General features: G+C 29.1%; 1 protein-coding gene across 1 annotated transcript in view; it reads right to left on the minus strand.

The window, feature by feature from the left end:
- Positions 1-510: 510 nt before the first annotated feature.
- The window catches only part of LOC128667986 (uncharacterized), a 40,173-nt gene continuing 27,542 nt past the window's right edge, over positions 511-13,141 (minus strand). The window contains exons 7-19 of the mRNA XM_053740035.1: positions 10,785-10,904; positions 10,204-10,373; positions 9,897-10,090; positions 7,826-7,858; positions 7,485-7,597; positions 7,196-7,379; positions 4,118-4,315; positions 3,207-4,051; positions 2,891-3,140; positions 1,931-2,779; positions 1,594-1,697; positions 1,301-1,506; positions 511-540 (exon numbers count right to left, since the gene is read on the minus strand). Coding sequence (XP_053596010.1) covers positions 511-540; positions 1,301-1,506; positions 1,594-1,697; positions 1,931-2,779; positions 2,891-3,140; positions 3,207-4,051; positions 4,118-4,315; positions 7,196-7,379; positions 7,485-7,597; positions 7,826-7,858; positions 9,897-10,090; positions 10,204-10,373; positions 10,785-10,904 — 3,296 coding nt within the window. The remainder of the gene's footprint in view (positions 541-1,300; positions 1,507-1,593; positions 1,698-1,930; positions 2,780-2,890; positions 3,141-3,206; positions 4,052-4,117; positions 4,316-7,195; positions 7,380-7,484; positions 7,598-7,825; positions 7,859-9,896; positions 10,091-10,203; positions 10,374-10,784; positions 10,905-13,141) is intronic.

The raw sequence follows: 13,141 nt of genomic DNA on the forward strand, positions 1-13,141 counted from the left end.
ATGGTCAATAAACAATAATAATAATAATAATAATAATAGTACATTAATAGTTTAACTTAATACAAAAAATATCGACATTTATATATCATTTTTTATTAATAATAAAGATTTAAATTTAAATTACTCATTAAGTACTGAGTTTGCATAAAATTTTATAAGATCCTTTTTTGTAAGAAATATAATTTCCTAAAAATTTGCTCTCATATGTTTTTGTCATATTATTGATATTTTTCACAAAATTTTAATTTAAGGAGGATCACTAGTGTGATCGCCTGAAAAAACGATGATTTTTGGGAATTTTTTTAAAGAAAACTAATGCATGGAATGTTTTAATGTTTTGAGGATATATTTTGGAATATATAATCAATATAAGATAAAATTTTTGGACCAAAAGATTCAAAAGTCAGCGAGTTATTCACAATCTCCTAACGTTAAAAAAAGTCCCCCACTGCTACAGTGATAGCGACTTTTACAGTGCATGAAATAAAAAAAACCAAACAGTTTATAAAACTAGGTATTTCCCGTATCATGACCCTCAGACTAAGAAAAAAATTGAAAGAAACTGCAATTTAAATCAAATCGATCGGATGATTTGTCTTCGAGTTATAGATGCAACAATTTTGAAAAATGTATTTTCAAGAACCGATAAGCGGCTGCTCTTCAAAGAAACTATTCGAGATATGCACTACAAGTTGTTGTATGTTATTTTAGAAGGTATAGACTATTGAAGTATGCAAAAGAAAAAAAAATTGATTTTTCAAAATTTCACTAGTGGTCTCATTTAAAGACTTAAATCTGAATTTTAAAAAATTATTTGTTTTATAAAAACTTTTTTTGTAGAAAATTAAATTTCCTAAAAAAAGTACTGATCAATCTTTTACATTAAATTCAATAGTTTATGATTTATTTTCAAGTAGATAAATAATGTCAAGTATGGTAAAATTTGTTTAAAAATAATTTCGTATCCTAATAAAAATATAAGAAAAAAAAAATTAATTAAAGTTCAATGTTCGGTCTATGACCGAGTGACCCTGAGTAAGGTCATGCAATAAAAATAAAGGCCATTGAATAGACTTTAATCGATTAAAACTTACATGAATGCCTACAATATATATGTATACATATATCTTTTTTATTTACTCATTGTTTCGAGATTTTATTGATTTAAAATAACGAGGAAGGACATGACGTTATGCGGGTTTGTCAATGTCAACTTTCAAAAGTAATTAATTGTAAAAGTTCATTTAATTATTTCGGTAGTAAAATCCTGTAAAAAGCAAAACAAAAAAAAAGAACTTACATTTAGCTGCATGATGATTTTATTGTAAGCCCAGTGCCAACGCTGCTTAGCAGTCATCTCGGGGCGCTCTTTCAATTGAGTTGGCACAGGTGGTGCGCCAACGAGATCCAGTAGTTCTTCGTCCGCAGGCGGCTCGGGAGGACTTCGCGGTGGCGTGTCCATTTGCACACTTTCTTCCAACGAGGCCTGTTTCGTTATACTCTCTGCTTAGTTGGATTAATAAAATGGAAAATTAAATTCAAATTCTCACATATGGCAGAAAAATAATTTTGTTAAATATTTTATAAAGTTACCTCGAGGACTTGCTGATCTGGACATCGGTGGTGTTGGTTTGTATGGTTCTACGAGGGAATTTTCTCTTGAACCTCGAGCAAGTGCTTCTTCACCTTTCTCGTATCTAGAAATATTTATTTTTTCATTATTAAAAATTAGCAAATAAAAATATTTTTAGGGTATTTAGAATTAAAATTTCCGTGAGACGAGTACCCACATCAATATATTTAAAATTCAAAAAAATTTTCAAAATGAAATAAATTTTTTTTTTTTTCATTTCATCTAATAAATTATTGAATTTCCTGTGGAACGAATACCCACATCAATATATTTTAATAAAAAAAAAAAAAAATTCACCTTTCAAGAGTTTCATCCCTCATTTTGTACTCTCCATTAATAGCGCTACTTAAAACGATTTCAGTCTCATCAATAGAATCTTGATTCTTAAAGTACCCCCTCTGATAGCTCTCCGCCCTGGAGATAGGCTGCGGGGTTGTGTAATTCTGTCCATAAACCGAGTTACCTCTGCTAAACTCTCTCTTCTGATACGAGTCAGTCCTAGAAAGCGGTTCCTTAAAGCTATCCTGTTCCTCAGTAGACCCATAAGAGTCATCTCTATTCGCCTGATAACTTTCCCTCCGGTCTCTCGCCTCAAAATCAGACGCATAAGAATCACCTCTGCTTAATTTAGGTTTCTGATTGCTTCTTTGACTGGCCTGACTTTGATGTGACATTTGTGAGTCCTTGCGATGTAATTCTCCCACAAACTCATCTTCCATCGGTTCCTCAATATAAGACTCAGTCCTAGTCAATGGTCGCTTACCATTGCTCATCGGATGGACCATCGCCGTGGTGGTGACACTAGTTACCGTCTCCACTTGACTCGTGATTACCTGACCCACAGAAGTAATTCCCACAGTCATTCCTGTAGAAGTAATCCCCGGGTCAATTAAACCCGCATTAGATACCGCCGTCGAGTCACCAAATCCCTTGCGTTCCAGTAATCCACTGACTGAAATCATCGCCGTCTCAAATGAGTCCTTAGTCGGAACCTCTTGTACCAGATCTCCATTTCTCTTTACCTCATGCACTACTTCCTCATCATCATAATAATAATCCTCACTCTTATCAACCGGTATCTGATAACCATTTACTTTAGTCTGTCCCTTAGGAGTTGTGACCGATAATTCAGGAACCTGATTTTCCCTGCTCTCATCATACTCATACTGATAATTATCTTGATAATTTTCATCATAACCTTCATTATTATAATTATCATAATCTTTAAAATTTGTTTGTTCAACATAATAATTTGACCCATGATTATTATAATCAGCAGTTATTTTTTCTTTATCGTAATTATTATCGGTAACATGGTTAGCATAATTATCAACTGTAACTGGTACCGATTGATCTAACTGATAATTGTCGTATACACTTGTAGCAACTTTGTATTTATTATTGTCATGTTGTTGTTGTTGTATATACTGATCCTCATTGTCATATATTTTAGATGTTTGTATTGATGATGAAGTACTAACAATATTTTTATCATCATAATTACTTACTGGCACATTATTGTAATCGTTATAATCAATTTTATTATTGTCATCTTCGATAACATTTTTATAACTATCTTGATAATTATCTTCTTTGTATGAATCAGTGTAAGATTCTGGAAATGAATCTTGTTTATAAGAATCTTGAAATGAATCTTGTTTATAAGATTCTGGAAATGAATCTTGTTTATAAGAATCTTGAAACGAATCTTGTTTATAAGATTCTTGAAATGCATCTTGTTTATAAGAATCGATATATGAATCATGATAATTATCAGTTATTTTATCATCATAAGATTGATAATTATCATCAATAATCATATCTGTTGATTGATATTGTTGATCATTAATTGAAGTTTTAGGATATGTATTGTCTTGATAAATTTCATCTGCGTAACTTGTTGCAGGTCCAACATAACCTTGATAGTAATCATTATTTATTTGTTGGGTATCTTGGACAACTGTTTGTTGGTCATACAAACTTTGATTATAATCATTTGTATATACTGTTGAATTTATTTGCTGTGTACCTTGATAGTCATACTGATTTACTGAGTAATCATCAAATTGATTGTCCTGAACGCTCATTACTGTTTGGGAATAATCGTAAGCTGATACTGGTACTATTCCTAGTACTTTGAGTTGTTGATTTTGTTCTAATTCTTGTTCTTGTTCCAAGTTGTCTTGGCTACTACGATACGCGTAGTTGTAGTCTTCATTGTATTCTTGTTTGTAGTAACTTTCTTCAGAGGGCGTTCGTGTGCGTGGCAACTGACGTCCGGGAGTTGCAGGTAGAGATATCGGTTTACGGTTTAGTAAGACGTTGCTGGGTTTAGTCGGAGTGGGGGGTAATTTTTTACCAGTTGCTATTCCTTCTTGGCGAGATAAGGCGCGAGATGTTTTCTTTCGGCGCGAGCCACTGAAATTATTATTGGTTAGTTAAGTAATGATTGATTGGAAGGATAACGAGGTTATGAAAAGTTACCTGTAGTCAAGTTCTTCGGATTCGTAACTACGTTGTCTCGTTACTGTGGGCCGATAATTAGGTCGATGAATCCCGATGCTTGATGCTGGTCTTTGAGGTAAACTTTTACGGTTTCTTTTATTTTCATGATAAATACTAGGTCCTAGATACCATTTTCCTCCGCTGTCCCACTGACGATCTTCATCATCTTGGCCATATCTTAAATTATTTTATATTAAGATTTAATTATAGACTTAATAGTTAGACGTAGATAAGCAATAACGTATCAATATCGATTTTTTAGAATTTTGTACCAAATGATTCCTAAACAATTAAATAGATATTTTTGATACATAGGATTAAAATGAGAGTATGCATTGAAAAAAAAAAAAAAAACAATTATTATTTAATGAAAGAATATAAAGTTGTACAAGAGAATGTATAATGTATTTGTGCAATAACCTGTTTATGTGTTTGATTTTTTATCTAGTTTAAGAATTTTTGATTCATTTATGAATTACATTTAAATTAAAATTTAGTAACTTCAATTTTTCAAAATAATAATCGTTACAAAATAGTATATTTATTCTTGAGTTGCATCTGCGCGGATAAATAAATAAGATGATAAGAGTATTCCGAGAGATCATTTTCTCTATCTTTTTCTGTCTAGAGTGATCGACGATCGCCCCTGACTTATAAATGATTCTGTAACGAAAGTGTAACCGATCTTTTTAAATATTTAAATATCTAGAAAACAAATGCCTTCTTCTCTTGTTTTATAGAAACGCGACTAGAGCCTGTCAGTTTTAATTTGACAATTAAACAACGAACATCTTGTAATTCAATAAACATTCTTTCTTTGCCTTTTCTTTACCGCTGTTAATTGTGGTATTATTCCTAATTTGAGCGAGTTATTATTGTAGTATAAGTGATATTAATTTATGAGTTCTTAAATACTACAATTTCTATAGTAAAATCATATTGAAAAGTAAAACAGCTAATTTTTCATATAACGTTCTATAGTTTCGTCAATTATCGGAAGAAATGTTTCCCATATTTTATAAAATTATATTAACGAGCCATTGTGGACAAATATTCTTTATATTTTTTCATAAATGAGTAAATTTGTCATATCATTCATTTTTGAAACAATGAAAATTTTTGTATTTGAAATATCATTTGACTACTGATACTTCACACATCAAACTTCTTTTTTTTAACATCATTTAAAACCGGGAAAAATCTTAACACCGCTCTCTTAAAATGAATCCGTAAAACCTGCACATCAGTGAATATTCACTTTGAATCAGTCCAAGTATGTCACTGATTGAATTAGTAATATACTTGGGACTATTGGTGCAATGAATGTTTACTGATTGGAGTACTTTTTACTGATTCATTTGAAGAGAGCGTTTCCGAGGTTAAATTTAACACCGATAAAACCTCAACACCGGTATAGCGTTGACTTATATCGATTTTTTTGTTACAGTGTACGATTAGTAATTTTTCAAATCTGAGTCAAGTCTTATGTAAAATTTTTAAGAATGAGATTGAGTATTTTATATTTTATACTACAAAATTTAATTTCATTTTTAATGGATTCGCTTACTTTAGATCCTCAAACTATTACATTTTTTTTCTTGGTTATTGATTAATGAAATCACAATTTGTGCTCGAATAATTTTGAGATAAATCTTAATAAAAATAATTTGAAATCTTTAAACGTAATTTTCTCGAAATTGCATCTATGCTGGTTATGTTATTGCTTATCTACGTTCAATTTACGCAATTTAATAGCTACTAAATTGAATTTAGGTTAAAGTTACTTTGATATCAATGAGAAAATTGAAAATTAAATTGCGAAACCAAAAAAGGAAGTTTTGATTAAAACTAAATGGATTGTTAATAAGAAGAAAATCAAAATATTGCTTTAATAAAAAAATATAACAATTGTACAGCTGTGAAAAGCAGTTTATTAAAAAAAATAAATAAATATTTTAAACAATTATGAATATGAAATTCTTGTTTTTATGTCAAGATATACATGAAAAATATACTATATCCTTCATAACGAGTGCCATATCCTTTTTGATGTTATTTGCAGGTATATTTTGATTTTTTCGAAAATTTCAAATCCAACTCCACCATCCATCTTACGGCATTAAATAAAAGAAACGATTAACTAAAAGAAACGATTAGAAAAACAAAATTTTAAAATCCTTCTCAATGCTTTTGAATACTGCGAATACATTTGAATCATCCTTCTTATAGGCATTTAGCATTGCAAATCGTTTCGAATCGATTCTGTTAATCAGGAACATATATTATTTTTTAATGAGAAATTAAATCTTATGTTATTGCAAAAGAAAAATTAATAAAAATAAAAAAATTTATTTTTTCAATTTCCCGCTAATAAAATTATAAATTTTAAAAAATTCAAAGTTATTTTTTTGACCCCGATATCGACGTTTTGACGTACTAGGAAGCTATTCTAACATTTTCAGAGATATGCGTGTGTCCGTGCGTGCGTGTGCGTGTGTGAATGAAAACTTCCCATATCTTTTTAATAAATGAACCGATCTAGATGGTTCTTGCGACATTTGAAAGAGTTTTTTTAAACTTAGACTCTATGCTAATTTTAATCCAGTTAATCAGACCCCGAGATTTTTGAGAAAAACAAAAAAAAAAATTTTTTTTTCTTTCTTTCTCAAATATTTTGAAAACTGTTTGAGCGATCAATTTCAAGATCTATTTTCAACTGGTGATAGAAACGTCTCTATCGGATAATACATTCGGGAGATCTCGTCGACGAAAAAATAAAAAAAATCTATCTACAAAATAGTTCAATAACATAAAAAAAAAAAATAAAACTCTATAGGGATGAGTCTGTTACGTCTTGAATTTAAAATCAAGTAAAATAATTAATAGCGTTAATATTTTTTCTTTATAGTTACATTTAAAATAATAAATTTATACTATAAATTAAAAAGGTCTGTAATAAATTATTAATATAAAATAAAATTTGGTTATTAAAATTAATTATTTAAAAAAAAAGTATTTTACTTGACCTTTTTCTCGTTAAATAAATAATAAAATTACCTTTCATCCTGGTAGATATATCGTGAGTCATAATAATCATTATGCATAATATCTGTCTGACATTCTGGATATACGGCGCTCATTTTAGATATTCTAGTGTCATTATAACTATATCCGTCAGTATTGTAATGCTGTTCATCGTACGATGTATTTTGCCTTTCTAACGACGGTTTTCTATGCGGGACTACAAGATAAACAAAACATTAATACGTTAATTACTAAACCTCTGGAATTTATTATTATATTAAAATATTTTAATTATTATTATTACTAATATAATCATAATTACCACGCCGAATAGAACTTGTAGTACTAGGATAATATTCAGTATCGCTAAATACCCGGGAATCATCAATTCTCGTTCCCTGATAATCGTATCCTTCACTGTACCATCCGTCTTGACTGTAATTGAACAGTTAGTTAGTATTAAATATTAATTATCTTAAAATTTGACAATGAAATTTTTATGAGTGTAGCGATGTTTAATGTGTTTATTTACAAACGATTGTGATTATTTATATACATTAGAACGGTGAGAAAACATTAAAATAGCGAGTGATTTTAATTATTTTGATGGATGACGGAAATAATTATTGATAAGAAAAAAAAAACACAATCACTCGATCGTACCTGTCCTCATAATCCCATGTGTGCTTCCGTCGTCTGTTAAAAAATTTCAAAATAAGTAAAGAAAGAACTACTGGCCATAGCCAGTTAGTTTACACAGAGAAAAATGGCTCGAATAATAATTATACTTGAGCGTATTTTTATAAAATCTTATTAGACAATATATAAATGTAATAATAGTAATACTGGCTTACAAGTTTTAAAAGTATAATTTTTAATACAATCTATTTTACGAAAAGAAATAGGAAAATTTTGTCTCAGCCATTTCTGAATAAAAAAGTAGTTAATGTTACTAATTTTATGTTATATCATTCGAATTACATTAAAATTACGCGGGAAAAAATTTTGTTTATTTCCTTTAAATAAATTAATATTTTAGTTAACCTGTCACAAAATATATATCTATTATTTATATTATTATGAAAGAATAAGAAAAATTGAGTTCATGACTCGTCTTTAAGATTATAAAAACTCAACATGTTTAATTTATTATCAGTGAAGAAGTCTTGATTTTCAATTTGTGCCTTTTGTAGGTTTAGATTTTTTTTTTGCAATTGTTGGTTCAATGTATTATAAATAATTATTAATATACATATATATATATATATATATATATATATATATATATATATATTAACTTCGCGCTAAAAGATGTTGATATTCATCTTACAAAATTACTGACGAATTTTTTTTAATATTTTGAAATTAAATACTGAATTTTTTGTATCTATGAAAGACAACAGCTTTAAGTAAACGAAATATTATAAAAAAATAACAACTAATACTGTTTATAATATAATTTTTACTTTTTAGATAAAATAAAGCATAGTTCAACAAAAACATGTAAATAGCGCGTAACTTTTTCGGAAAAAAAATTTAAGCGATCTTAAAAGATCACTTTTAGTGTCATTAAATAATTGTGTGCGTTTTATTTTGCGTCTTAGACGTGATGAACATCTATTACAGCACAGGCGTAATTTAGGATGGCTAAAGTTACGGAATCGTAATTATACCTCATTGCGTGCGAGTTTTATAAAGTGTTGTGTCTTGGAAGACCGAGTTTATTTAATCATCAACTAAAACTTAGATCTAATGTAATTTCACGTAGAAATCCATTGCGAACTGATACACTTCAGGTTCCTTTAGCACACACAGCTTGCTATCAAAAGTCTTTTATTATAGTAGGTTGTACTTTTTGGAACTCACTTCCATTTGAGATTACTTCATCAGAATCACTAGATTTATTTCGTCAAAGATGCTTTAATTACTTAATCGATTTGGAAGAATCAAATGAATTATCGATATTAATAATTATGAGTATGGAACTGTTAAAAGTATGTCGGGCTGATTTGAGCTGAGTCTGAGTTTTGAGTCGAGTCTGGGTTAAACTGTTAATTACAAATTATACATTTAAGCTTTTTCACTAAATGTATTAAATATTTTGTATATGATCGAAAGAGGTCAAACCTTACGATTGAAAATAAATAAATAAACAAATAAGTTCGCCCATAAGGAATATATCTGCATTTAATCATCACCCGAAACTTTGTATTAAACCTGATTTTCTATTTCTAAGCTCTGTCAGTAAACGTAAAGTCTTCCGTTGGGAAACAGAACCCTCTCTCATTTTCTGAAGAAATATAGCTTATTAATTTAAATTATGCTGATTATTTTAAGAAATAAAAAATAATCTAACCTCCGGTGAGAAAATGAAATCAATTATTAAAAAATTTATTGTACTAAGTAATAATTTTTATAAATTACACAAAAAAAATTTTGAAAATATTGTTATAATTTTTATTATGCTCAATTTTAAATTGATAAAAATTACAACAACAAAAATAAATAGTTAGACCCTTTAAAGTTTGGTCTGGTAAAAAAAAATTTAATCTGTTTTCTGTTATCAATTTTTATATTTCTGAGCCTCATTTTTCTCCGTGTAATAAAAATAGCACTAGTAGTTGTATTAAAAATTGAAAAAAAAAAAATAATAGAAAGTACCGCGATGTATGTAAGTGTATTTTATTATTTTAAAAAATTTCCAGGGATTTAAAAATATATTTAAAGCTTTTACCTGTACTCTTTATAACCCCGAGGTCTACTGTTATATGAAAGTGGCTCGGAAGACTCCCCACTCTGGGGTGTAATGTAACGTTGAGGTATATTTTCACCAGGATATGGTTCATCGTATCGCGGACTATGCCCACGACTTCCGGTACCGTAGTTAGGGTAACTCGCAGTCAATCTACCGCCTACTGTTGCTGGAATCTTAATGAAAATTATAATTTTAATTTTTTAGTTTAGTATAGTTTAGACATGAAAGCGGCTTAATTAATTAAATAAGACTTTATGACTTTAAATAAATTAAAATTATTGAGTACTTGGTGATCATCACGCTCGTAGCTATTTTCCCTTGAGGTTTCTAGTGAACGTTGGGGAGTTGCCAGTTGATTAGCGGCGGTACGAAATTGTGAGGCTGAACTGTTAGCACCCTGCCCTCCCACTGGGTAATTTAGGTCTGACGTGTAGTCGGAATCTTCTGAGTAACCCGCTGGAAAAAAAAAATATTTTATTTTATTTTTAGTCAACTTGTGATATAACTGGTTAACTTTTGTATAAATAAATATACCCAAGATACTTTTTTCTCTGTTGATTGTTTTCATTTTATTTTAATCATACCTAATCATAATTTTTATTTTTAGATTCCAAAAATAATATTTTTTCTACCAATATTTTTTTTACGTTGCTCCAAATTAAAATTCTGACTAAATTATCAAAGATATGATAAAAATGCATATAAACAATTTTGTAGAAAATATAATTCTCTGTAATTTTTAACCTAAACGTATCAGTTAATTCGTGATTTTAATTAAAAGAGTAAAAACAAAAATTAAGCAAAAAAAAAAGTGATACAGCGAAGTATGATTTGAAATAATTGTAGAAAATAGTCGAGAATACTTACAGTGTCCTATATTATAAAGTATTTGTCTCCTAGCCTGTTCGGCTCTTGTCTCTTGGTCCATCGTGTTATTCAACATCTCGAGTTTCCTCTGCAAATCCGCAGCTTCCGTATTCTCTGGGTCTTTTGACAAAATAAAAAAAAAAAAAACAAAGCAATTAACAAAAATATAAAAAAAGTAAAATCAATTGTGGAAAGTACTCGAAATCAATAACACATTTCTTCTATTCTGTGCACAGTTGTCTAATGTCTAACGAGCAAGTTTTACATGTTTATTAAGATAGGAAACAAAAAAAAAATAATGATAATAAATAGAAGTTAAAATGTAAAAAAAAAATAAATAGATAAAACTCCCTCTGGAGGTTTTATTATTTTTAAACTCTCGAAACCCTCATTATTGCAACAGACTTTCCAGAGACTACGTGTTTGAGGGTTTAGATTATTTTCTTTTGAGTAAAGTCATACGACAAAAACGTACCTCAATGCCAGTTGACAAAAGTATTTCTATTTAAAAAAAAAAAAAAAAAAAACGATGCTAAAGACATATTTTCTTATTATTTTTTCTACAACTACTATTTTTATTTCTAAAAAAAATAAAAAAATAAATGAAAATGAAATGAAACTAAAATAAAATAAAATAAAATGTCTTCTTATAACTAGACTATTACGATAAGAAATCTAGATAGTCCATCGTAGTAATCTGTATAGTAGTAATGTAGCTTTATTCCCATGACCTTTTGCTAGTTCTATTACTGTACATATAACACTATTTTCAACAATTTCATTGAAATATCTTGGGGACAATGAGATAAATTCTGTTGAGATGATGATATTCTTGCTAACCAGCTTAACCAGCACAAATTTGTTTAGTATAAAACGAAAACAACGGTAATAGTATCATATATATAAGTGGTTTAGTTTAATATTATATATACAATGTATACGCAAAGAATATTACACTAAAAATGACGCTGTAAAAAAAACTGATGTAAGTCCTGGCTATTCCGTTGTTAAGATTTTATTGGTGTTAGATTCAACCCCGAAAACGGTGCTAAAATAACACTGGTAGTGATGTTAAATTTTTTTCCGATGTTATAATCCCGAGCTTTTAATTAAGCGGTAAAAAAAAAAAGTAGTTTTATTTGCCCTAGCGGATCCGAATTACGGTCAATTCTGGTAATTTACCGTAAAATACTGCATTTTGCAATAAATTTACGGTAAAACTGCGGCAATACCGCAGGTATTTTATGGTAAAAGTGCGGTATTTTACCGCAAATTTGCGTTAACATTGCGGTGTTTTATCGTAAAATGCTGTATTTTATGGTAATTTTCTTAGTACCGTAAATTACCTATTTTTGTCGTAAATTGGTGCGATATGCAGCATATTTGCAGTAAATTACGGGCTTGCGGTAAAAATGCGGTAATTTACCGTAATTTAGTTCAACTAGGGTGTAAAGTTTTATTGTTTCAAAAATGAATGATACGGCAGATTTCCCAATTTATAGAAAAATCCAAAGAATATTTGTCCCCATTGGCACGTTAATGCTATTGTATAAACTATGGGAAACAGATTTTTATGATTCAAAAGTCTTTGAAAATTAAATCAACGAGAATTAATCTATTATATTTTAATCAGTTAATACCTTATAAAAAAAATCAAAGTTATAGCAAATATAATTACAATATTTTTCCTAAGTATTTAATTTGATAAGTTATCGAATAAAATTCATGCAATTTATTTCCCATACGAAAAAAATATACATCCCGATATGTCCAGGCCAAACTGCATATATAAGACATATATTTTTATATATGTTATATGTATGCAGTTTGGCCTAGATATATCTGAAGATAAATTTTTTTGCAAGACCTGCTTTGAAAGTTCAATCTCCGAGCACTATAAGTCGTATCGGAAGCGTCAAATATATTCAGCATTGCCTATACATTTATCTAGAACGCACTTGTGCGTTAAATAAAGTTATAATTATACAGTTTTTACTTTACTATACTAACGCAGTAATAATATGTCACGACCAATGATTTCATTTAATTTTGCTCTCTATAACTAACCACGTGATTCTAATTGAAGCAAATGAAACGCCACCACACATTGGAATCACGCATTACTTTTTGTCGCTCATGTGATATGCATCATGTATTATAAACAATTGAATATTCTTAAAAATTTGATTTTAAATAAAATCATTATTTTCTACTTCTCGACAATTAAACTTTCATAGCAGGATTTGCAAAAAATACTGTATCCTACAGGTGGACTAAGAAGCGAACATGACAGTCATGATCACGCCATTCTTTTTAAGGTTATGACACACTCGTCTACGGCTCATAACGACCATCAC

The sequence above is a fragment of the Microplitis demolitor genome, chromosome 6 (assembly GCF_026212275.2).
Source record: "Microplitis demolitor isolate Queensland-Clemson2020A chromosome 6, iyMicDemo2.1a, whole genome shotgun sequence".
Classification (NCBI taxonomy): Eukaryota; Metazoa; Arthropoda; class Insecta; order Hymenoptera; family Braconidae; genus Microplitis; species Microplitis demolitor.